We start from the raw sequence: 22,966 nt of genomic DNA, 5'->3' as shown, positions 1-22,966 counted from the left end.
TTTCACTGAAATACATAGCAAGTTTTACATACTTCAGTGTGATAATAAATATGTTCCCTAGCTGTCTGCTGTCACTGCCAAAAGTTTAATGTATTTCAGAGTAATTTTCCCTATTAGATTCTACTTCTTCTTTTCTTTTTATTTTTTTTTTTTTTTTTTTTTTTTTTTTTTTTTGCTTTTAACAGCCACTGATGGACTTTTCTTCCATTAATGTCTCTGACTGCTTTTTCAAATCTATTTATAGTTTTGGCTTCTACAGCATCCTGTGCACTTGGCTCTGTTGTTAAATTACACAGTGTGCACACCAGGATTTCCCTTCTGTGTGCTGTGAGCCTTCTGTCTGATCATCTTGTTTGGTGTCGCCTAGTTCTGGTGTGCTGGATGAGTAGTAAGTAACCATCAACTCATCACTTGTCCTCTGCCTTCAATGCCTTTACCCCCATGCCCTCCCTCAAGGCTGTCTCTGTTTCATCCTGGAATTTACTTGTTTTGAAGTCTCCTCACATGGAAGCTGTTCTGCATTTCTGATCCTGCTTGTCAGTCTTCTCTGGATACCTTCAAACTCTAATCTGTCCTTTTGAGAAGGAGACCAGAATCATCTTTCAAGAGGTATGTGCAGCACAGGAATGTAGGACTGCTTTCTGGGTTTTGTCCTCTTATCCTACTAATTCCTGATCTTCCACTTGACTTTTATGACCTCTCCTAAGCACTGGGTGATATTTTCACAGCACTGTCCACACAAACTTCAAAATACCTATTGTGAGTAGCAGTGTCTGATTTATAGACATCAGTCTGTGCACAGATTTATGCAGACCCTCTGTACATGCTCTGATAATTGTGCCTGTACAAGAATTGCATTTCATCTGCCATCTTCTTGCTCAGCCTTCAATACCATGAGCTCCTTCTGCAACAATTTGTAGTTAGCTTTAAATCCTGCAGTGTGATTCACACTATGTCATCAGCAAACATGTCTCCCTGTTTGCTCCCTTTTCAAGATCTTTTGTGAACATGTGAAGCAGCTCAGATGCCACTGCATGTCTCTTGGGAACCCTGCTTGCAGTCTTCTCCAATTGTAAAAACTGTTCACATACTCAGTGCTCTTTGCTTGCTGTCTTTCAACTAAGTATTGATTCAGGAGAGGACCTTCCATGCCTTTAAGATATTGGAAGTCTTTAGTGATGGATTTTATCAAAAGCCTTTTTGAACATTTTAAGTGCACAACATTTGATGTATGTGATTCTGACTGGGCTATATTTGGATTTCCATAAAAGCCTTCCATGGTTTTGGTACCATGTGCCTGTTGAGTCTGTCAAAGAACAACAGATCTGCCCTACTAACTTCTTTTTGCAAAATACGAGGTTAATTCTTCTCTGTTGGATTGTAGTTATTCAGAAGTTTGCTAGAACTGATCTTTATTATGGCTTTTCCCAAATTACCTGGAGTGGAAATCAGACTTGCTGGTCTGTTGCCCCCCCACATCCCTCCCCTGGAGCCAAATTATGTCATGCTCATCACCTCCCATTTCTCCTGCCAGCCTCACTTAAATGATAGGCTACATGCCACAGCTAATAGTAGCTTCACATTTGGTTTCCTTTGGATGCATACTACCAGGCTTGTAACTGTTCTTGGTGTTCATTTGTTTTAAAGCTTCTTTTACTGCCACCTCAGTCTGAGACAGTGCTTCAGACTTGCCCCTGTAAAGAAAAGCTCCCATGTGGTAACCTCCTTCAGTTCCCCTGTAGTGAGCACTGGTGCAGATCATCCATTTAGCTCTTCTGCAGTGGCCTTTTCTTCTATGAGCACTACTTTTAGACCTCCATCCTCTATCTGCCTTAGGGGATCTTTTTCAGGTTTCCTATATCTGATGTATTCCATTATTAGCTTTGATAGCTTTAGCAAGTTTTTCCCTTAAATCTCTTTTGATCTGCCTAATTATGGTTTGTCTTTAACTTACTGAGGTTTATACTCTTTTCCTTTTTCCTTCTGTAGCTGTGGCGGTCACTCTTTAAAGGATGTTTTTAATTTCTTGTAGCCTTTTTTACTATGCTGTTTAACTATATTGGCCTTCTTGCTGTCCTTTTAAGATCTTTTTTGGTAAGTGTTGCACATCTCTTGTGAGTCTGTCATATGCTAGGACTCTTCTTGTTGGGAAGGAAATGCAAAAGAAGAACAGTATGGCAAGAAGATAATGTCATCCCAGGAGTGGGAGATCTTCTCTTTGGGGCAGAAGGAGGAGGCTGTGTATAGGCTGACGAGATGAAGGAGAAGTGAATGGCAGCATGTGCAACAGTAGTAAATTAGAAAGGACAGAGCAGGAGGAGGAGATAAGGAACACTAAAGAAGTATAAGGGAAAATAATAAGGAAACAGCAAATCTACAGATGGGGGAAAGGAGACATAAATCAACCTACTTGGTAGTCTCTGTGTTGAAATATTTTTTTTAAGAAGTATGTGCTGAGAGAATCTTTACTCCCCTTCCTAGTTCTTCGTTCTTCTTTCTTCAGTTGCTGCTTTAATTAATTACTGCTTTTCCCCTCCTTTTACTTTTTTTGCCTTCAACTGTACTTTCCATTCCTCTGTTTGCTTGTATGTGTTTCTTTAGTGTTGGTATGTCTTGATTCCCTTGGCTGAGGCCTGTTCTGTTATACATGCTTTTTCTGTGCTGGTCCGGGAGATGTTTATATACTTGGCATGTTATCAGTTTTTTGCTTGTACCCCATTTTGTCCCATTCTCAAGACTTACCCCGCTTCGACATTGTGTGATAGCACTGTTGCCATCTGTGGGACATCCTGACTCTCAGTCTCCAGCCCAGTGGCCAAGTTTTCTGGATGCAGGAATCCTGTGGAGTCCTGGCTGAAAGGAGCAGGATGCTGCTGCTGTCTCAGGAAATGATGCATCAACACATAGGTGCACAAGCATATGTTCAAGGACTAAATGAGAAGTAAATGAACCACGAAGTGGCCAAATATATAGAGATCTAGATATTTGAGGCATATTATTCCAACAGGTCTCTAGAAGCCCCAAGCAGTTTGTCTTACCTTATTGGCAGGTGGGCAGGGAGGGCTTATTTGTTAAATATTTAAAGAACTACCCTATAGAGTGAATGCACAAACTAGGGGGTCAGGCTCCAACCATGATCAGTGTTAATGTCTGAAGCCAAGGAGAGGGAGGTGAGGGCTGTGGGCTAACCTCTGCATCCGCTGTACTGACTCTTTCAAGGTTTGTCAAGCTGCCATGTTTCCTGTTGCTCCTGGAAAGCATCTGCATGCAATGCCCACGTTTGTGACAGTGCCTGGAAACACAGTCATAATCAGCAAAAGAACTGTATAAAAGTGGCACTTTTAGTCAGCAGTTTTCCCTTCCAAGTCAGGTCTGCTGACTTTATTAATTTGCAAAAACCAACCCAACCCCAAAGGTGGCATTTACTGCTGTGTTAATTCTGAAAACTAGCTCAGCTGAGGAGAATAAGTCCTATTGCATTTTGTGCATCTTCTGTAGAACAGTTTAATATGGTCCAACATTGATATCTGTGAAATCAATACAAGGTAGGAGGCCAAGAAAAGTGGTTGTTTGTGTCATCCAGAGAATAATTTGCTGTGGAGAACCTTTATTTGATGATAATGATTCCCAAAGCAGAGGAGACCCCACCGGTCTCCTAGGGCTGCTGCTGAGGCAGGAGTGGCCTCGTTTCCTTGTAAACTGAGCACTTTTCATGTGGAAATCACAGAAAATCAATGAAGCCTCTGCCCTGCACCCAGTCATTTTGCAGAGCAGAACATGCACTTAGGAAAACAAGAGGGGATCACAGGAGACTTCTTCTAACTGAAGTGGGATTTGGGTAATGCTGGTATTTGAGGTTGAAACATACCAGTAGTATTTTATTTCTCTGATTTATAGCTAATAGGCTTTTGCCTTTCCATGGAGAGGAAGTGTTATGTAAAAGGATTTGCCTATTGTTTAGTTTTCATTTATGTTGCTTACTGCTGTCGTAGAAGTCAAAAGGGAAGGAAATCCTCTGGAGAAGTGACGTCCGATCTCGGCGGGCTTGTTTCTGGCTGCAGCCAGATCAGTGCCTTAGGTTTCCAGAAGGGCTTATGTGTGCTGGGCTGGGGAAGAGGGGAAATAGGAGAGTTTGGAAAAGCACGTTGGAAAATTAGATTGAAACTGTGAGAGACTGGGGGCTTGCAGGAAGCAGAAATGGAAAAACATTGTGTTCTTCTTTGTTATATATACTCCACCCTTTCCTGCTTGGCTTTCACTATGGCCATTATTGTTTCCTCTGTCAACAAGCAAACAGCATTCTCAGCTGATCAAGAATTAATTAGCAGGAGTGTTTGCCTAAACTCTCCTAAAAAATCTCCTCCGCATCCAGCACTGTGTCTGCTACTACCTCCCACCGCACAGAGACTCCAGGCAGCCTCAGTCACTGCTACGTGCATTTGCAAAATGAAACACCCCCCTCCCCACCCGTGTGAGGAGAATAAATAGGTCAGAGACTGCGAGCGTTGTTGTAAGAACCCAAACTGATCTCTGCCTTTCTTATGTCATCCCCACCTCCAGTAGAAGCATGCAGATGAAAGAAGCTTTATTAGTAATGTTTTAATAAATGGGACCGGCAGGATTAATAATAAATTCTATTTAAAGGCAAACACTCCAGAATTAAAATATTTAAACATATGCATCTTACTGTTAAAGCCGTATCTCATTAGAACTGGAATACATGTGCATATGTAATGTACTCCTCACCGTAACTCAGTTTGCTCGGCTTCAGCAGGGGCTGTAGCCGAGCCAGCAACTCATTGCACGTAGCTCTGAGAGCGCATCAGTTTCGCGTGCTTGTCCGTGTCTCTGCCTGTAACGCTGGTGCTGATGTAATGAAACTCTCTGTGTAAGAATTAATATTCCAGTAATGCCCAGAGGTTGTAAGTGTGTAGTTAATAGCTCCCAAGGCCAATGGAAATTAACACAGCCATAGCAGTCACACATTACTTGCTGCTGGTGCAGTATATCTTTGTGAAAACTAATATAGAAAATCATTCTCTTAAGAATAGCATCAATTAACTGATTTAATTCAGCGATTAGTCACAAAATGTCTTATTCCTGTAGTGCTCCCAGTAAGTAATTTGGAAATACCTGATGATTAGGAAGCCAAATGCAAGGTGTATTTTTAATTTCAGTAGGCAAACCATGGCTGTGTTGTGCTGAACTCTGTAAGGCAGCCGTGGGCGAAGCTTTGGAAGCTTTCACAAGTAGGCATTAGCGATGCTTGATACCACTGGCTGCAGATAACCAAAAGGATATCGTGTTTGCCACTACAATTCTCCAGTGCTGTTTTACAGCTAAATCCCTGACAAAGGGTTTCTGCAGCTGTGGGTGCATTCTCCCCATGGGAGAGAGTAGGGGCTGTGTGTGAACCCCATCTTGTTATAATTAACTTCCATGTCCACCAGAGTTAAACAGAAGAGGCAGACAAGGCAAAGCAACAAGACTTGGGATTTTCCTAATCCTTGCTTTTCCTACCTGAGGAGGGAGAGTCAGAGATGATGGAGGGAGAAAAGAAAGCAGCTGGCAGGAATCTGCTTATGGGCAAGAAACAACGCTTTGTCTGCTTTTACATGAACAGATTCATCCATCCTTATTTCCCATTACCTCAGAGAGCCCCTATTTATGTTCTGGAAAGGATTCCCCCATTAAACGGAGTGCTGACTTCTCTGGATCCTTGCAGGGGAAATGTTTCCATGGTGTACGTGCTCCTGTGATTTCTTTCTCTCTTTAACGTTGAAATGGCATTTCCTTTAGCTTTGCAAGGTGTACCTTGCTTTCTGTGCTCTCAATTAAGTAAATAAGCATATGCTTGCTTGCTCTTCTCCTATTGTCTTCATGCCCTCATTATTAATTCCAAATGTTGAGTTCAATCTATACGTGGCAGGGGAGATGAAGGGGAAGGATGGGCTAGCTGTGGATCCACATGTTCTCAGCCGTGTGTTATAACACCAGAGTGTATGACTTGCCAGCTAAGGGTGAGAGTCCCATTAGCCCTCACCTCCCGGTCGTACTCTGCTCTGCACTAAGCAGTGCATACATGCTGGCTTAGTGCTCGGTGTGATAGGCATCCCCTTTAGTGGCTGATGCATATGGAAAAGATAACTTCTTTCTGGTACCTGCAGCTGACAGATTTAAATCAAGATTTTCATAAGGCTCTTCATGACACTCAAATTTAAGCAGGGAACCTGTTATGGCTATATTATAGAAAGCACTACTTGCTTTCCCTCTAAATATTAGACTTTTTAGGGTCTTTCAATTTAATAATTCAGATTTTGAAATACAACAGCATCTAGCCACAGGGAGTGTTGCAGTGTTAGTACTAGAGATGCATGCGGTGACAGTGGTCAGGATGAGTTGAACTGCTACCACATATTTATGTCCACTCAGGACACGTGGAATACCAGTGCATGACGTAAACTTGGGGTTGTAACAAGAGTTGTATTGGCACAATTGTGCAGGAAGTGACAAGGAGCTCAAAATCTGAACAAATTTTTCAGAAAAAGGGACCGAGATAAGAAAGTGGACCTTGGGGAGGGTGGTGTAACCTGGCCACTAACACCACCCTGCTTCTGTTCTTCTTTGCAGCTCAGGAGTGAAGACCCTGCCCCACAATGCCAAGGTGCACTACAACTACGCCAATTTTCTGAAAGACCAGGGCCGTAACGCTGAGGCAATCTACCACTACAAAACTGCTCTCAAGTAAGTTCCTGGGGGGCCTGATGGGGCTCGGTCTATATGGTGCAGCCTGGCATTAGTGCAGCCCTTCCCCACAGGGCATGGGGTGAGTTGCCTGCTCCTCACCCCTGGCTCCTAGGGGCAGCTCAGCTTTCGGAGGTTGTGCAAGTTCCCTGGCTTGGGATTTGCATGTCATAAAATGAGGTAGCCTGGCTTCCTTCCAGCTCCGTGTGTGTGTGTGTGTGTGTGTACACTTCGATATATGAGATAGAAATGTTACCATAGCTACACACTGAGCAATGAGGTGTCATTTACACAGCAGAATGTATGCTGGTAAGCAGGAGGTAGTTGTCATAAAGGCATTTTCAGGTTCCTGGGCCATTTATCTTAGTAAATTGTTAATGGTGCATGCCTGGAAAATACTGGTGCTGTAGCTATCTGAAGTGCAGTAATAATAATAGTACTTGTATTGAGACTTCTGTCCAGAGCTTTGCATGAACACTAAACTAATTGATCCTGAAAATGCTCCTGTGCAGTAACAGGGTAAATGTCATTATTGCGGTTCTGTACAGGGGAAGCTGAAGCAGGTGGGTGAATTGCCTTGCCCATGGATGCATGATAAATCTGGGCCCAGGGTTGGAATGTTGGAAATCTCCTCTGGTATCTCTGAAGGACCCTCCCAACCATGCGAGGATGGGGTCACTCCCTGCGAGCAGCATCCCTTTGCTCGCTGCTCCTGCCAGTGCTGTTAGTGCAGCTCAGCGGGGGCTCGGCTGCTCCCCGCTGCCCAGGCAGCTCTTGGTGCAGCCAGCAGGTTACCCCAGCATCCAAAACCTCTCCCTTCTGGTGCTGGGTGCTTGGAAGAAGGAACAAGCCCCTCAGGGGAATGAGTGCAGGGAAAAGTGTGGGGGTGTGGATGTGGCAAGGGAAAGCAAACATGGAGGGTACAGGTAATGTCTTTGGGATTAAAAGCATATGTGGGAAGGACAGACATGTGAAGAGTGGCTCTGATGGACAGCAAGGACAGAGTTTAGCTCCATAGGGCATGTCAGGAGGTGCAAAAAAAGTTCATTCCTGACACATGGTGTGGCAGAAAACTCCAGAAATTACATTTATGTTTTGTCTTCTGGCCAGCTGACAGGGTTATACCAATGGCCCTCCACAGGCTCCTAACTCACCCAGGTTAAGCTGGGAGGACAGGAGCTCATTGTCACTGAGGAGGGACTGAACCTTTGTGAAGGTGATTTTTAGCTTTTCTGAGTAACATCCTGTTCTGTTTTACTGTGCTGGGTATTTAAGAAGTCATTTAGAAAAACCTCCATCCTATTTTTTTAATGTTTCCAGGAATGGAAAATCCAGCACAACCATCAATAAATTGTGCTGAAGGTTAATTACTGTGACTATTGAAAATGTCCTCCTTTATTTTTAGTCTGATTTGTTTGATGTCAGCTTCCAGTCATTGGATTTGTTTACACTTTTGCCACAGTGAAGATCCCATTACCAAAAGTCTGTTTTCCATACAGTCATCATCTCTTCCCTTAACCTGCTGCTTGATACAACCCACTGATGTAGCTGCTGGTGTTTTCAGTGTTATGCGAGTTTTTGCAGTCCTCCAGTCATACCAGTAGCTAGTCTCTGAACCTTCTCCAATTTACCAGAAAATCCTACTGCAAGTTAAAAAGAAGAGGGACTAAAAAAAGTTATCCAAGTCCTGCAGTGAACGTGCTAGTACACAGAGTAACATAACTGCTCCTACCAACATTGCCTCTGCTTGTGTAAATGGGATTTGCTGACAAAAGATTTTGCTCTTCTCTAATGTAGCAGCACCCATTTATTATAATTATAATACTGTCTTCTGCTCTGCAGTATTTTAATTATGAAAGAGTCTGTTTTGAGAGATGATTGCAAACACTTCCTCAACTTTATTAGCATAGTTTGTGCTGATTTTACTGTTTATAGAGCATCTGAAGCCTTGTCGGGGCTGGGAGCCACACAGAACAAACCATGCTCTTCTCTAGGTACTCGGTGTCTCAGTGGCACTGGTACTCATGCTCCACTTGCTTCAGTAATTTCAGGATTAGTTGGCACTTTTGAAAAGCAAGCTCCTGTCCCCACCTTGCGCATTTGCTATCTGACCTCATGGTGCAGATCAGGAGTTGGGAGTTTCGTTTGCCTTCATCATTGGGAAGCTGCATTATTTGGTCCCACCACCTCATCATCTCTCTGCACTTATGCTTTCCTTACTTTTGCCCCGTCTTTCCACTCCTGTCATGGGGAAGTTATTTGGCGCCTGTATAATAAGCAATAAACCAGTGTAAATAAAGTGTAGTGTGTTCTCCTGTTGAGAATTACATTCTGTGTTTTCTTCTCAAGACATACCCTTTCTGAAACCACTTGGGGTTGTGTGTGCCTATGCATGATGGCTGCACTGAAGCAGTGGAGGTGGTGATGGACTTAATGGTTGGACTAGATGACCTTCAAGGTCCTTTCCAAACTAGTTGATTCTGTGGATGTGGGACAGGCAACATAATTGTGGATATAGTGGAAGACCCTAGACAGGTATCGCAGATAAAAATAGATTTCATGTCCAAGCTATTTTACCTATGCTCACAGACTCCAGCTGTGCAATTGCTGTTCTGATTGTAGACCAATTACTCTACAATTAGATAGAAGGAAGTAGCTGTAATATCCTGACCAGATTTTGATGGTTCAGGGTATTTTTAGCCACTAGCCTGATCTGAAAATGGAAGAACAGCTGGGAAGTTCTCCACATGAAATTCACTCCATGAATTTCCTCATCAGGGAGTAGATAGACCAGTAGCTTGGGTGCTAACACAACAAGTTTCTCTGATTTCCCCCAGGTACCCCTTACTGGGTGTCTGCTCTTTGGGTGGATCCACACTGCCCAGACTACAGAAAACACAAGCTACTCAAAAGGCTTTGCAATCCAGTGGCAGCCCCATCAGAAGTATGAGAGATCAAAATATCATATCTGCCTAGGGCACAGTGAGCAGATCAATAAGGGAATTAATAAGGAAATGGAGTCAGTAAGGAACATGGACTGCTGCCACCGCCACCCCCACAGGGAGCTCCTGGGAGGTAGGAGAGGGAGAGCAGCATCACCCTGTACCGGCTGTGTCTGAGGCACATGGATAATGGCTCATCCATCATTCCAGCTCACTTCTAAAGCTTGTTGCCAAATTACAATGTAGGTCTGCTTGATCTCCAGTGAATGAGTCTTAACTGTTTGCTAAACAAAAGTGATCCTGTCAGTCCGCACTCGGCTGCTTGAACCGCTCACAATTACCATTCCACCAACGTAACAGTGCGTTTCTACATGCTGCTTCCCTGCCAGAAGTGTCAGTTGCCATGTAGCTATTTAGCAAAGCAACCCATCACTCCTGTGAAGGAGGCAGGTGATGTTGTAGCTGTAGCTGTGGGAAAGGATCTTGAAGTGCACACAGGTTGTGTAGTGAAATAACAGCAATTGAGACTAAATCCTGGCAAAGCTGATCCTTGGTGCTTTAATCGCTTGCTCCCATTCCTGCTTTCAAAGGCAGACAGGATCCTTTGCTGGCATGTGTTGGTGCATCTCTGTTAACTTCAGAGCAAATAAATGGTGGAGGAGAGAAGAAAGTGGTTTCTCTGATGGCAAAACTGGAGGGCAGGTTTCTAAGGTAAATTTGGCAGTTGATCCCGATAGCCACCTGTTGATGCCATTGCAGGTGGCCTGTCAAAAAACTCATTCCTCACCCCAGCCCAGGAGCCAGTGGTGCAACACCCTGATTTAGGCTTAGGTAATCTAATCATGTCCAGGAGCAGGGGAAGTGAAAACTGAAATTAAATGCAAAAATGGAGAATGACACTTGAACTGGAGATAGGGAGAATGAAAAGAAAAAAGTTCTGTGTATGTAAGAAAAGCTCCTCCCTAACACTGGGTTCCTAGAAGGGGAATGGAAGCAGAGCCCCTTGGAGATGCAAGATGAGTTACCTGTAAGCAGACCTGATGAACAGCTGGTGTTCTGCAGTTGTAGCAGTGGGTTATAAACCTTTCAGTTTACCTTCAGTAAAACAAGAAAAACACACTGCTGGATTAGACTGCTTCGCTGGTTTGCCTGACATATGGTAGTGACCCTGGGAGGTACTTCTGGGTTTTTTTCCTGCCAGAAGTAAAGGCCAGAAACAATCCATGTGAGATGCAAGTTGACCATGGCTACTCTGCAAGCTGTCCTTAACATTTTTGCTGCTGCTTCTGCTGCAGATTTGTGGCTGTTGCTAGAATTTTCAGAGACCCCCTGCTCCTAGAGATCAAATGGTGCTGGTCTTACAAGAAATAAAACTCGTCTCACCACTCTTGTGTTTGGGAGTGAGACTATGTGGTTGTACAAGCTCACACAAACAACTCTGATGTTCTAATTAAGATGTTTTTGCAGTTGTTGATAGTTACCACGCTTTTGTCCTACTTCTCCCCAGCCTTGTGTACTTGATGTTGCTGTTGAGACTGTTTTATCACTCCTCAGGAACGCACATGAGCTGACATGCAGAGAGAGAAAAACAGCAGAGCCTTAAAACCTATTTGATGAACATTTGTTATGTCTTTAATAACCCTTTTGACAATGGAGAGGGGAAAAAAAAATCACCTTCCCTGCTACAATTGCACTCATTCAAAATTCTAATTCCCAAAGCATCTCTGTCCTGCCATCTATCTCTGAGTTTGTTGCCAGGGCTGTGCTTCCCATGAATGGCAGATCGATGTGAGCAACAGCAGGTGAGACTGAAGGAGATTGCTGGGTTTCTTGCTGGAGTTGGGTGAATAAATGTGCTACTAATAGTTCTGTGCTATTCAAGCTACATTTCTGTGTCTGGCAAAAGGTCAACACCTAAAAATCCATGTTTGCACTTTTGGATAAGAAAACATACAGATTTGTCCTTAATTAAAAGATATCAGTAGAGTATTGTGTTTAACAGTGGGGGAGAAAGTGTTATCTTTGTGTAAAGGCAGATATTGTGACCATCAAATGATACAAAATGGTTGAATCATAACTGAATTATTTCTTCATAACTGATTTTTGCTGGATAAAAGTCACAGAAATGAACCAGGATTGTGGGACTTAAAAAGGAGAAGTGCTGGAAAGAAAAAAAGAAATACAGATAGTAAGGCTAGGGGGGGAGGGAGAGACACTCTAGGCTGGCCCTGCAAGCATCAGGCACCTTGGGGCAACCTGGAGCTGGTCTCTGGCCTGCTGCTTTTTCCCAGAGGAGGTATGGGCAAGCGTGTGAACTGACTCTTACCATCAGTGTAATACCTTATAGTATAGAGTCCTGCAGGAAGTACCAACATATATGTAATACTGTGAGTTTATGTTCATAAACGTGCAAGTGTGTGTATATGAGAATGCACATGTCTGCAGTTTGTGTGTATGTGTCCGTTAAGAAATTCATAGCCACAAGCTCCCCCTGACTTTCCCTGCCAAATACTGCTGACCGAACAGGGCAGGAAGGGGACCAGCCTGCCATGAAGAAACCTCCATTCTCCCTTGTGGCATCTTCTAGAGAAGGGAGCCTCTGGGCAGCAAGCAGGAACCCTTGGGTTGGTTTTGTCTGTGGCTTGAGGAGCTGCTCTGGTGCTCATCCTTGAGAGAGAGAGCAGGCCAGGAGGCAGATGAACCAGTATGAAAACACTTGATGCTGTGACATGTGTGGTCTGGCTCTTGCAGAACTTGCAAATAATACAGTTTAGGGCATTGCTTACAGCATGGAAACTGGGAATGCTGGTTTGTGGCATCAAGAAGTGTCATGAGATTATGCTTATGTATACTTGGTACTTGAACAGAGTACATGGAGGAGCAGGGAGGAGGAAGCAGTGGGGGTACCATACTCATATCCCTCACTGAGGGAATTGGTTCATACCATCACTGGAGTAGCTAGACAAAAAGGAGCAAGCAAGGCTTTCTCCTTTCTCCCCACTCCACTTTAGAAATAAAGCCCTAATGCTGTAAGGGAGTCTCAGGTTTCTTGCTAAGCTTTCCCACACACCTTCCCACTGGGTTTTTATATATCTTAAATCAACAGTATCTGGGGTTGTTTAAATTCAGTTAAATTGCACTCTCCATGCAGTAAAAAAATTGTGTTCATACAGTCCTTTATGTGTGTGTGTGTCTGTGTGTGTATGCCTTGAAAATGCCTCTCAGTGTGGACTGCAGGTGGCCTTGGATACCATCTGTGATTTATTTCTGGAAAGAATTAAAATACCAGCACCATTTGTTAGCCTGTTTTTACAGTGAGTCAAAAATGTGCAGCGCTGCTTTACTGTGACTGCCAGGGCTGCATTTGCTCCCGAAACTGTGAGTGCCCTTCTGACACTTACTGTTACTTAAGTCAGGCCCTTGGAGCAAGCCCTCTGGTTAGGCATTTGATGAAACGTCTTTGCAGAGACTTCACATAATACCCTGTGTTAGTGGATGTTACAGAGTTGAGGCAGATTGCATCCAAGCAGAGACATCTTTGCATGAGGTTCTTCCACATCACACTTTGACATTAGGCTTTTGGGATAATTGGTGCTCTTGTGTACTTATATGGTGCCTGTCCTGTAGCTAGACTAAACTGTTGAGTGATATAATAGTAATTGATGGCTGAAAAGGCTGCCTGATAATTTGGATCAGAGATTTAATGGCCTTTACAACACAGTGCATGGGATGATGACCAAATTACTTCAGTCAGTGTAATTTATTTTTTAACCTGTTGTCTATAAAGCACTAATCCCTGCCTGTTTTGGGGCATGCTCCACCCCTGTTCAATTTTTCTGCTTTTTTGTGATCAAATATCAATCAAGGCACATTTACTCAAAACTCAGACTGGTGTAAGTGCAACCATGAGCCCTCATTGCAGAGGCAGGATGTATGTAGTGTAACTGCATTGACCGAGATGGAAGCTGGATGTGCCTGCTGGGATGGACAGATGTATGTATAACTTATGTCTGGATGCCGATATTTACAGGCAGGGTCCCTTCCTAGACCATGGTTTCTGTCATGGGTGCAGGTCCTTCTACATTGTCCTTCAGGGACTTGCTGGCTTTTCAAATGCATCTTCTTGGAGAAGAGCTCCCATCACCTGTGAGAGTGATTGCTGTAGCCTTCCTCAGGCCCTGTGTCATTGCTCTGACTACTTACCTAACAGGGACTGATCCTAAAAATCTGGGGAATTGAAAATGCTTCCTTAACGAAGCTGTAAAGCTGTTATCTTATTGGGACAAGGTATCCATTTTGATTTTTTATGTGGGCTTTGCAGAGAGCAACTTACAGCTCTATTTTTCAGGCGTTGAAGTCTACTTTTCACTTTTGGGTAATGAGGACCTCCAATCCAAGGGTTAATTACTCATTCCCACAACCATTTCTTTTTCCCTAGCTTTGATGTCCTTGTCTTTATGAAAACTTTGTTCAAAGAATGACTAGGTAGCGCTGATTATTGTCATGATAAATCATCAGAGACTTCACTGGTTCATACCAAGGGTCAGCAGAAAAATGGGGTCCCAGTGCATGTCCATCAAGGATAACCTTGAGACTTTCTGTGAAGGCTTGGCAGGAGTAGTTGAGGCACTCTGCTTATCATCAGACTTTTGAATGGCCTCTGCAAGCAATTTGAGCAGTGCTGGAATGGGGCTGCTCTGATTTACAGCAAAGACTGAGGCAACCCCAGACATCTTGGAGACAGCCGTGATCACAGGTGGCAGTATGGGGCTGTACAGCTTCCTCCGGCACCTGTGAACCTTGGGAGATGACAGGCGTGATTTCACCCCATCTGCTTAGGTGAGATATATGTTGTTATTTCATCCCCTCATGTAACAGTTTGTTTGAAGAACTCACTCAATGGTCTCCTGTTTGCTGTGGTGTCCTTCTAGTTTCTGTGGGCTCTATGGAGGTGCCTGCACAGTTCATACTGTCTGTAAGTCAGATGTGTCATGAATTTAGTCCTGTGTTTGGCTTGAGTGGTTTCCTGGATTTTCAGGATTTACATGGATCCTGCATAAATTCTTTGTGTGAGAGTGTAAGCAGGCAGCCCAGTTTGATAACCCCGTGTTGCCTCTGCATTGCAGAAAACATGTGAGTTTAGCAGGAAAGGTTTAATTTATTTATATTTAGCAGTGACGTTGTTTGACTTAAAATCTTTTCTTTCCCCTTAACTCTCTTAAGCTTCTAGCCCTGCCCAAATTTGAAAATGTGATGAAAATTAATAAAATGTAGCATTGTTTAATGTGTTACGGGTTTGTTTTTTAAATGGCATGCTTCTGGATATGTTTGTTTGTTTGTTTGTTTGTTTTTTAATGAATGCCAGGCTCAAAGAATTTATAGGGCTTTTGTCAATTTTCAGATTAAATCTGTTCAGCTTCTCTTTTTTCCACATTTCTGTTCTGGAGAGGTTTCCCTTGATACTAAGGTACAGTGTGACTGACATCCCCTGCACTCTGCCTATCAGCCTTGGATGCTCACCCTGGTTAAAGGGTTTGCTGGTGGCAGGGCACCCACGGGCTGCTGGACAGGAGGAGAAGCCATACCGACAGGACCTTTCTTCCTTCTACCTATCTCTGGCTGTGATTCAGCACTTACTATTTATACTGATTGGCCTCTGGAGGTCTCAGCTGAGATGAAGACCCCGCTGTGCCAGCCACTGACAGTAGCTGGAGGTTGTCATCACCACAGAGGACTTGTTCTGTGAGCAGAGAGGAAGTAGTATGGGGAAGGGAAGTTCTATTGTCACTTTATTGATGGGGCATGAAGACCCTGAGAGACAGACTTGTCCTATGCCATGTGGGAAATGTGGCAGATATGACCCCTGTCTCTCAGTGTCCACACTGTAGGTTCTCAGTACCAAAACATGGGTGACTTCTGCCCAGTTGAGGTGAGCTGGGGTACCTAAGGCATCCCCCTGCCCTTCAGCAGCAGCAGGGATGGAGGACACACTGGGTGGGTGTCTGAAATAGTTGTAGGTACTGGTGATTAGTCACTACCCCCCGCCTCTGCTGACATCTTGAGCAGGACCTCCCTCCATCAGGACCTAAGTGGGTCCATGTAGTGCCAGTGAAGTCCCTAACGGGACCCTCAGAGCTGCTCAGGGGTTCTCTGAGAGTCCCTGTCACCCTGCTGGGGTGAGATCACTCTCTGTCTTATTCCTAGTGTTGTGTCAGACCCTGAGCTGGACCACCTCAAAGCTGAGTACGTGGCAATGGGCGTGATATAATACCCAATGCCGGGCTGTGCAGAGTACAGCCAGGAGTCTGACTGCTTTGTCACTCCTTTACTGAAGATTATGCCTGAGGCTTTCAAAGGAACCTAAAAGTGTTAGATCTCTCACTTGTCTGACTTTCAACAGGATTTCCAAGTGTGGGGTTTTTTTTTAATATACAAAATCCCAGCCTGCCACAAACCTTCTGACAAGCTGAAGGGTGTTGCCTTTGAGGAAATATTGATGCAACTGCTAAAACTTTTCAAGAAAAAAACAGCTGCTGCTTAATATTGCAGGATCATCTCTCCCTCGATAAAAGGAATTCAAATGCTGCAAATTGAAGTCTTTTCTGAGAAAGACATAGGATCTGACTCTGTGACTTACAGGTCTGCACATCATGTAAAGCAGCTCTTGGAACAAGGTGCCACACTTGTCATGAGGCCATGGCCCAAGCTGTTGCCAGTGCAGGATTGTTCCCCGTAGAATGACTGGTCTCGGAATTAAGTTTTAATTCAACCTGATATAGAGCTTTATTGAGAATGTACATAAATAGATGAAAATGAGTGTGATATAATATTAAAATTGGAAAATTTCCTTGAAATAGTATACCAGAGTAAATATAAAATGGGCAGTATAAAAATTTGGCACAGATGAAACATTATTCATGTAACATTCTTACTCCTGTTGGCAAAATGATGTCAATAAAATACTACAGTATGTTTTGGAATGGGGCAAAACATGCCTTAAAAACAAGTTGCCATGCTGCCAGCAAGTAATTGGGCTTGGGTAATTAAAGACCTGAGTCTGTGAGCTTAATCTGTCTGAAGTGAGCCTTGTGGATGCTGAGCATTCTGGTAGGGTGGCACAGGAACTGTGAGAGCTGAGAGCCAGTAGCAGCGAAGTATCCTGTGGTGACTGGCAAGAGGCAGTCTGCCCCAAGGCTTTTCAACCCCTCTTCTCTTACCATGAGAGAGGTAACACAGCCTGTTTTCTCATGGTGGTGCAGCAGTGGTAATTAATCGCAGCTGCTTCAAAGGTGGAGCATCCCCTACAAGTTTCTAATTTTAAACACATTCTTTAATCAAAAGATGTATTAACAGCAAACAGGCACACTAGATCCCCCCGGCTGAATCAGTTGCTGATTTTTCTCTCTATCAGAAATGAATACTCTTGCAGCCCCTTTGAATATTGTGCAAGATGATGCAGGCAGGTTTTTTCTTTGTGCTGCTGCTGCCCTGGCATGGCTGTTAGGTTAATGATGGCCACTGTTGCTTACAGCTTTTATAATGGCTTTAAAGACTCATGTCTCAAGTCACTGAGAACATGCTTTTGACAAGCTTATCATCGATGCTTGGAGGGCAACAAGGGGCTGGGCAGAACCATGGGAAGGCACTGGGATGGGGCATCAGGGACAGTCACCCTGGCATGTGACATCTCAGGGCTGTCGTAGCTCAGAGAGGTGGCTCTGGGCTAATTTGTGGTGGCTGTAGGGGACTGCCCAGCCCCTGGAAGCCAGTGTTGCAGTCCCTTCTGTACTGTTCCTGGTAGTTAACCTGGCAAATTGTGTGTTAGCTTGGCCCGATCCCCTGTTGCTCTCCGCCCCTGTGCAGCAATGGCTGTGCAAAACCCACATTATACTCTTTAAGAGTGAGTGGGGAGTTGTCACGCTAATGCCTTTTGCCCCCTGAATACTTCTGGCACCAGCCCAAGGGCCATTTAAAGGCAGGACTGCAAGCAGAGCTTGCCAGTTGTTTAAGTGGTCTCTCTCCATCTGAATTAAAAGAATTAAAATTCTTGGTGAATTATAGGTTGTAGTCATGACAACAAATTCCCTTCCTTTCTCCTTTTTCTGGAATTGCTAAACAAAACCCTGCAATTTTTTTTCTTAACTAATGTTTCAGGTAATAACAGCGTTAAACTGAAAAGCAAAATAGATGGTCATCAGAGTTTTGATGACTCTATGTTTTATGCCTGGTATCTTCTTATGAAACTGGAAATCTCTTGACTGTGCAAGTCAATAAAGCTTTTGTTCGATGGTATGAGACGGAATCTTGCAAGCCTAAAAGAAGCGGGGATAATTACTAACAGGAGTTCTTGTGCAGTGTATACCTGTAATAGTTAAAGGGAAAGCTGCTTAAATTTATTCTGACAATTGCAGATACAGCACTGGAGGAATCATTTGAATTATTCATTCTGCAATAGGGAAACATCCCTCTTGTCTTCCCTTTAGAAATGAAATCCCAGTCTGATTTTAAATGTACTTTTATGGGTTGGTTTATTTTTTTTAAAGTAATTTTGCCATTTCAAGACTTATTGTAATTACCTGTGAATGCAGGTTTTAAAAGAAAATTATTCTGATTTCTAAAAGAAAGGAGAAACTGTTTTTTTTACATATGAACTGCTTCTTGTAGAATAAGTTTAATGAAATTCAGCTTTCTTTCATAAATAATGCAGCACTTGCATTTGATTAGGTGAAGCCTAGAGGAATTTCTACCTCATCAAATGCATGGCAAGAAGTATATTGCCTGCAGACTGCTACCATTATCAATGGTGGTGGCAAGGAAAATACAGCTCCATGTGTGTCCAGACAGAAAGCTTTGTTTCTGAGAAGTTGCAAAACAAGGTGTAGATGTTTCAACAACTGACTCCTTGTGTCTCAGAGTGTCCTGACTATTTGTAAAACAAGGTCTGGCTTCTGAGTGTTATCATTATTGTGGCATGAAGGGACTCCAGGTTAACTGGAGATCTTCTTGTCCTGGTAATGTGTTTCTGAGCCTTCCAAGAAAAAAAATACATGTGGGGAAGAGACAATCTTTGCATCAGAGAGCTTACAGTCAAAATAAGCAAAGTAGACATCGGGAATCATTGGGGCCCATTTCAGAAGTCTTGAAAAACAGCACAAACCTCACAATAACATAAAAATGGAAAAAAATGTACATGGGCCTCCATTCATTAAAACAATACATTACATACAGCAAAAAGCAAACCACCTATGGTCAAATTTTATGCTATCCTCTAAATCCAACCACAAGACTTTGTTCTACTCTGGTTTTATCCCCAGGAAGCTGTTACTAACAGCAGTGGGTGTGCATAAACAGAGGGTAGTTTGAATAAGGCCATTTGTCCTTTAGTCCACATCCATATTTGTAAATAAAAAAATGTCTGGTCCCTGTTCTCTAGCCCTGAGGCCAAACGGCGTAAATTGACTGGCAAGTGTTCAGTAAGTGTTTGCATCCTCTGGGAGACAGTGGCCGAGCCCAAGCTGGCTTTTGGGACCAAACCCTGGTCTGGGCTCAGCCCAGGACCACTCCTGGGAACTATTCAAGGGTGGTGGGAAACTGTTAGGCATCATGTTAAGAGTATAACAGCATGGATGGTCATGGGCTCAGGCTCTGGCTCTGAATACTTTACTAAGGGTGATGCTCTCTTAGGGCTTGTTTATGCTCTGCTGAACTCAGTTGAGTGGCTTCTTGCTCTGTTGCTGTAATAAAGTAATATTCCAAATAAAACTGGAAAGAACGGAAACCTAACAGCAAAACGGAACACCACTGCCTTACTTCACTGTGCTCAGATTTTTCTTTTAAGTTTGTTCAGATATGTAAAATTACAAATGTCGAAGTTCTTCAGGCCAGATGCTAAGTGGGTTTAACCTGACAGTTTGTGCTAGCTGAGGTTCTGGTTTTTCATTTATATTTCTTGGAAAGGGCAATGAGATGTAATGAATAAATGTAAAACAGAAGAAATAGAGCCCAGGATACATGGGAGACGTGCTTGCATCCTGTGATTTGCTGTCGAGAGGTTTTAGCACTGAGCTCAGAAATGTATTTATGGAACTGCTGGTCAGAACTGTGCAATTTAAAGGTGAAATCAGTTCTCTTTTTTAATCTTGAGTTTTCATTCCTCTCTCTCCTGGGCCTAAAATGTCATGGGAGCACTAGAGGCCAAAAGCAGAATTAATTTCTGAAAGTTAGAGAGCAAACCCATCATGTTTAGGGCTCTAAAATGTTAATCTGTTTCTGACTTTCTCCAGAATTGTCTGAAATACTTTTGCCCACTCATAACTCAAGCGACATCATGTCAGATATTAGAGCTGGTTTTGTGAATACTGACAGAAGTAATGCACAGCTTTTATTCTACCCAACTGGAAAAAAAGTCTCAAAAATGTAAGTCCCAGACCATTTTGTTGGTCCAAAACAATGTCAAAATCCTGTGGAAGAGGTGGGAAACATTTCTGAGCCCTAGGTCATTTGCCCTAAGATAAGTAGGACATTCTTCATTCAAGATCCTGGTCGAGGTATCACACAAAGGTGCGTCCCAAGTGCTGAAGAGCAAGCAAGCTTTGTCCTTTCTATTGCTCCCCTGCTGTTGCTGTGGAAAGCATTTCTCCCAGCCTGCTTCAACTGAGGAGGCTTAGCCTTGATGACCAGTGAATTTTAGGGCCAAGGGCAAGACTTAACACTATACCCTCATTACCGTCTTGTCCTTTGCTGATTCTTCTCCAAGCACAGGCAGTCTCTCACATCCCAAAATACACCAGGCTCACTGGGTAGTGTCAGTGATGGAAAGTGATACTATTTCTATTCCAACTGCAGTCTCAGTGAATTTCCTACTCTTTGCTCCTCTGTGAAAAGATCAATTAGAAAACTCTTCAAAAATCACTTGAGCAGCGAATGCAGGTTGCATGGGTGAACGGCGACACTGGGCAATGCACCTAAGAGCTTGTGGCAGGAGAGGTGGTTACCTCTAAGAGACTTATCTGTATGGGAGGGATGTTGACAGAATCTGCAGTCAGTTACTACGAGTGGTGGTCCTTACATTTATCTCTTGTCTTTATAATAGGTTAAGTTTTAAAAAACATACGCAGCTGCATCCTTTGACAATCTCTCCTCAATATGTGGCTTTGCAGTTCTTGTCTGCTAGGCTTGGAGCTGGGTGGAAAAGGGGCTCTTGTCTTACTTAGTTGTAGGAATCATCCTGGATTTGTTACTGGTGTATGTCCATTTCTCCTGAAGTTCCTAGCTTTACCCCCAAGTAGGACCTTGCCAAAATCACTTATGTGCTGTGGAGCAAAAATGTGACTGATACAAATGTTGCAGCAGTGTATAAAATGCCAAATTATTCATGGTACTTTAGCACAGAAAATCCCAGGGCTGAACTGACATAATGAAAAACTTCAGGCAAAAAAACCCCACCATGGGAAGTCTTAGATTAAAAACAGTTGCGAACTTTAGAGTCAGACTATATTATAGAGTCTTAATCCCTTCTTTCTTTCAACGCTCCTCCTCATGCTATACCCTGGGCTATCATAACCAACTAGTCTTAATGTCATTATCCACATCACATCCACATCACTTTCCCGTGAACAGGGACCTAAGGCAAAGAAATGTCAGATGGCTTGTCCTCATCCAAAACAGAAAATCTGCAGTGGCAGCAGGTTTTGCAACTAGATCTTTGCAAACTGAAGGCTTGACCATCTTAACCTGCTTCCTCTCTATCATGAATGAAGTGATCTTCTGGAGTTCAGTGGGCAAGCACCTGTGAACCATTTCATACCAAAGCATCAGACCTTCTTGCACAGCTGGTCTTCCAGCTTGCCTGAGACCTCTGTGGGCTACTGTGATAGATGTATTTCTTTATCATAATGAACCTCATTTTCGCTTATCTATGACACAGAGGATCTGGGGTGCTAAATCTTGCCCTGAATCACTTTCACCTCTGGAGTTTTCTGCTGAAAGACCTACAAACCAAAATACTAATGTAGGAGCACAACTTCAAGAATTTAAGCAGCTGAATGGACCGTGACATTCTTCTTAATTTGTGGACATTTTTAACAGAGGTGCACTGAGCCAAATATGTAGTCTTATAACTGAATTGGGTAGATGTAAAGATCAACAGATCAGTTAAAAGGAGAACCAAACCACGTGGTAAAAAAATTACAACTAGAAGTTTAGTGTATTCATACTGTTAAGCAGTCTGTTTCCAGATTTTTTTATCATTTTGCTTGGTCTTGAAAACATTGTTCAATAGCTGATTTCAAGTTTCCTTTTGCACTTTATTATCACTTTATTGTGGAAAACTGATTTTTAAAAAAACAAATAAATAGATCAATTTAAACAGTGTTCTGTTGGTTTCTGTATATGTCAAAACATACTTCCACTGGAAACGTATTTTTGACAAAGCAGTTCTTGTTTGAAAAACATTTTGAATAAAACCATTCAAGTTGCTTTAATACCTGTTGCTTGGAGTGTAAAATAGGCTTTCAGAGCTGTTCAGTGTTCCCTTTTGCCCTGGAGGCATACAGGAACTGTAGGAGAAGATCTGATTTGCAATCTCTTTGGGATTTATAAAGGTTCCTCAGCATCCCATCAGGACCTGCAGCAAATGAAGGGAAACCCGTTTTTCCTAGCTGACATCCTTCCTTTTACTGAGTGCTGAACAGCAGTAGCGGCAGCATTAGCAATGTCAGCTTTATTTGTCAATTAATGGATGTCTGTAACTTAATATTTCATTTTTCCTAGACTGTACCCTCGTCACGCAAGTGCTCTCAACAACTTGGGTACGTTGACCAAAGACGTGGTGGAGGCAAAGGACTACTACAGACAGGCCCTTCAGTTAAACCCTCAGCACAATCGAGCTCTCTTCAATCTCGGCAACCTGCTCAAGTAAGTGGAGTGCAAAACTGGCACCAAGGAAATTCAAATTCTCTCTACACACATCACCAAAATAGTTTTTTTCTGCCAACTGGTGAAGGAATGGCATTATTTCTTATTGCCGGCCAAGAGTGCCAGCACTTTGTGAGGCTTAGTTTGGATATCTTTATGCTGTCTGCCACTTCTCTTCAGGTGCTGTTTACAATTGGACAGAATTCACTTGTTCCAAATCAGATGTCAAAAATGAGGTGCCTGAACCCAACTAATCACCTGAGATTCCCATCTCCATGGAGACATGTAAGCCTTTTCAGTGGAGCAAGCCATATTGTTCAAAGACAGGTGTCTGATGCAGATCTAATAAATAACATAGATCCAAC

At 43.1% G+C, this 22,966-nt stretch overlaps 1 protein-coding gene across 1 annotated transcript in view; it reads left to right on the top strand.

Moving 5' to 3' along the window:
- TMTC1 (transmembrane and tetratricopeptide repeat containing 1) overlaps positions 1 to 22,966 on the top strand; it is a 129,101-nt gene that overhangs the window by 86,166 nt on the left and 19,969 nt on the right. The window contains exons 10-11 of the mRNA XM_026868216.1: positions 6,631 to 6,744; positions 22,458 to 22,601. Of these exons, the coding sequence (XP_026724017.1) occupies positions 6,631 to 6,744; positions 22,458 to 22,601 (258 nt within the window). The remainder of the gene's footprint in view (positions 1 to 6,630; positions 6,745 to 22,457; positions 22,602 to 22,966) is intronic.

Source organism: Athene cunicularia (genome assembly GCF_003259725.1).
Source record: "Athene cunicularia isolate RWA chromosome 1 unlocalized genomic scaffold, athCun1 chr1_part2, whole genome shotgun sequence".
NCBI classification, from domain to species: Eukaryota; Metazoa; Chordata; class Aves; order Strigiformes; family Strigidae; genus Athene; species Athene cunicularia.
Note: the sequence above shows the minus strand (reverse complement) of the source record. Positions and strands in the feature narration are given on the sequence as shown.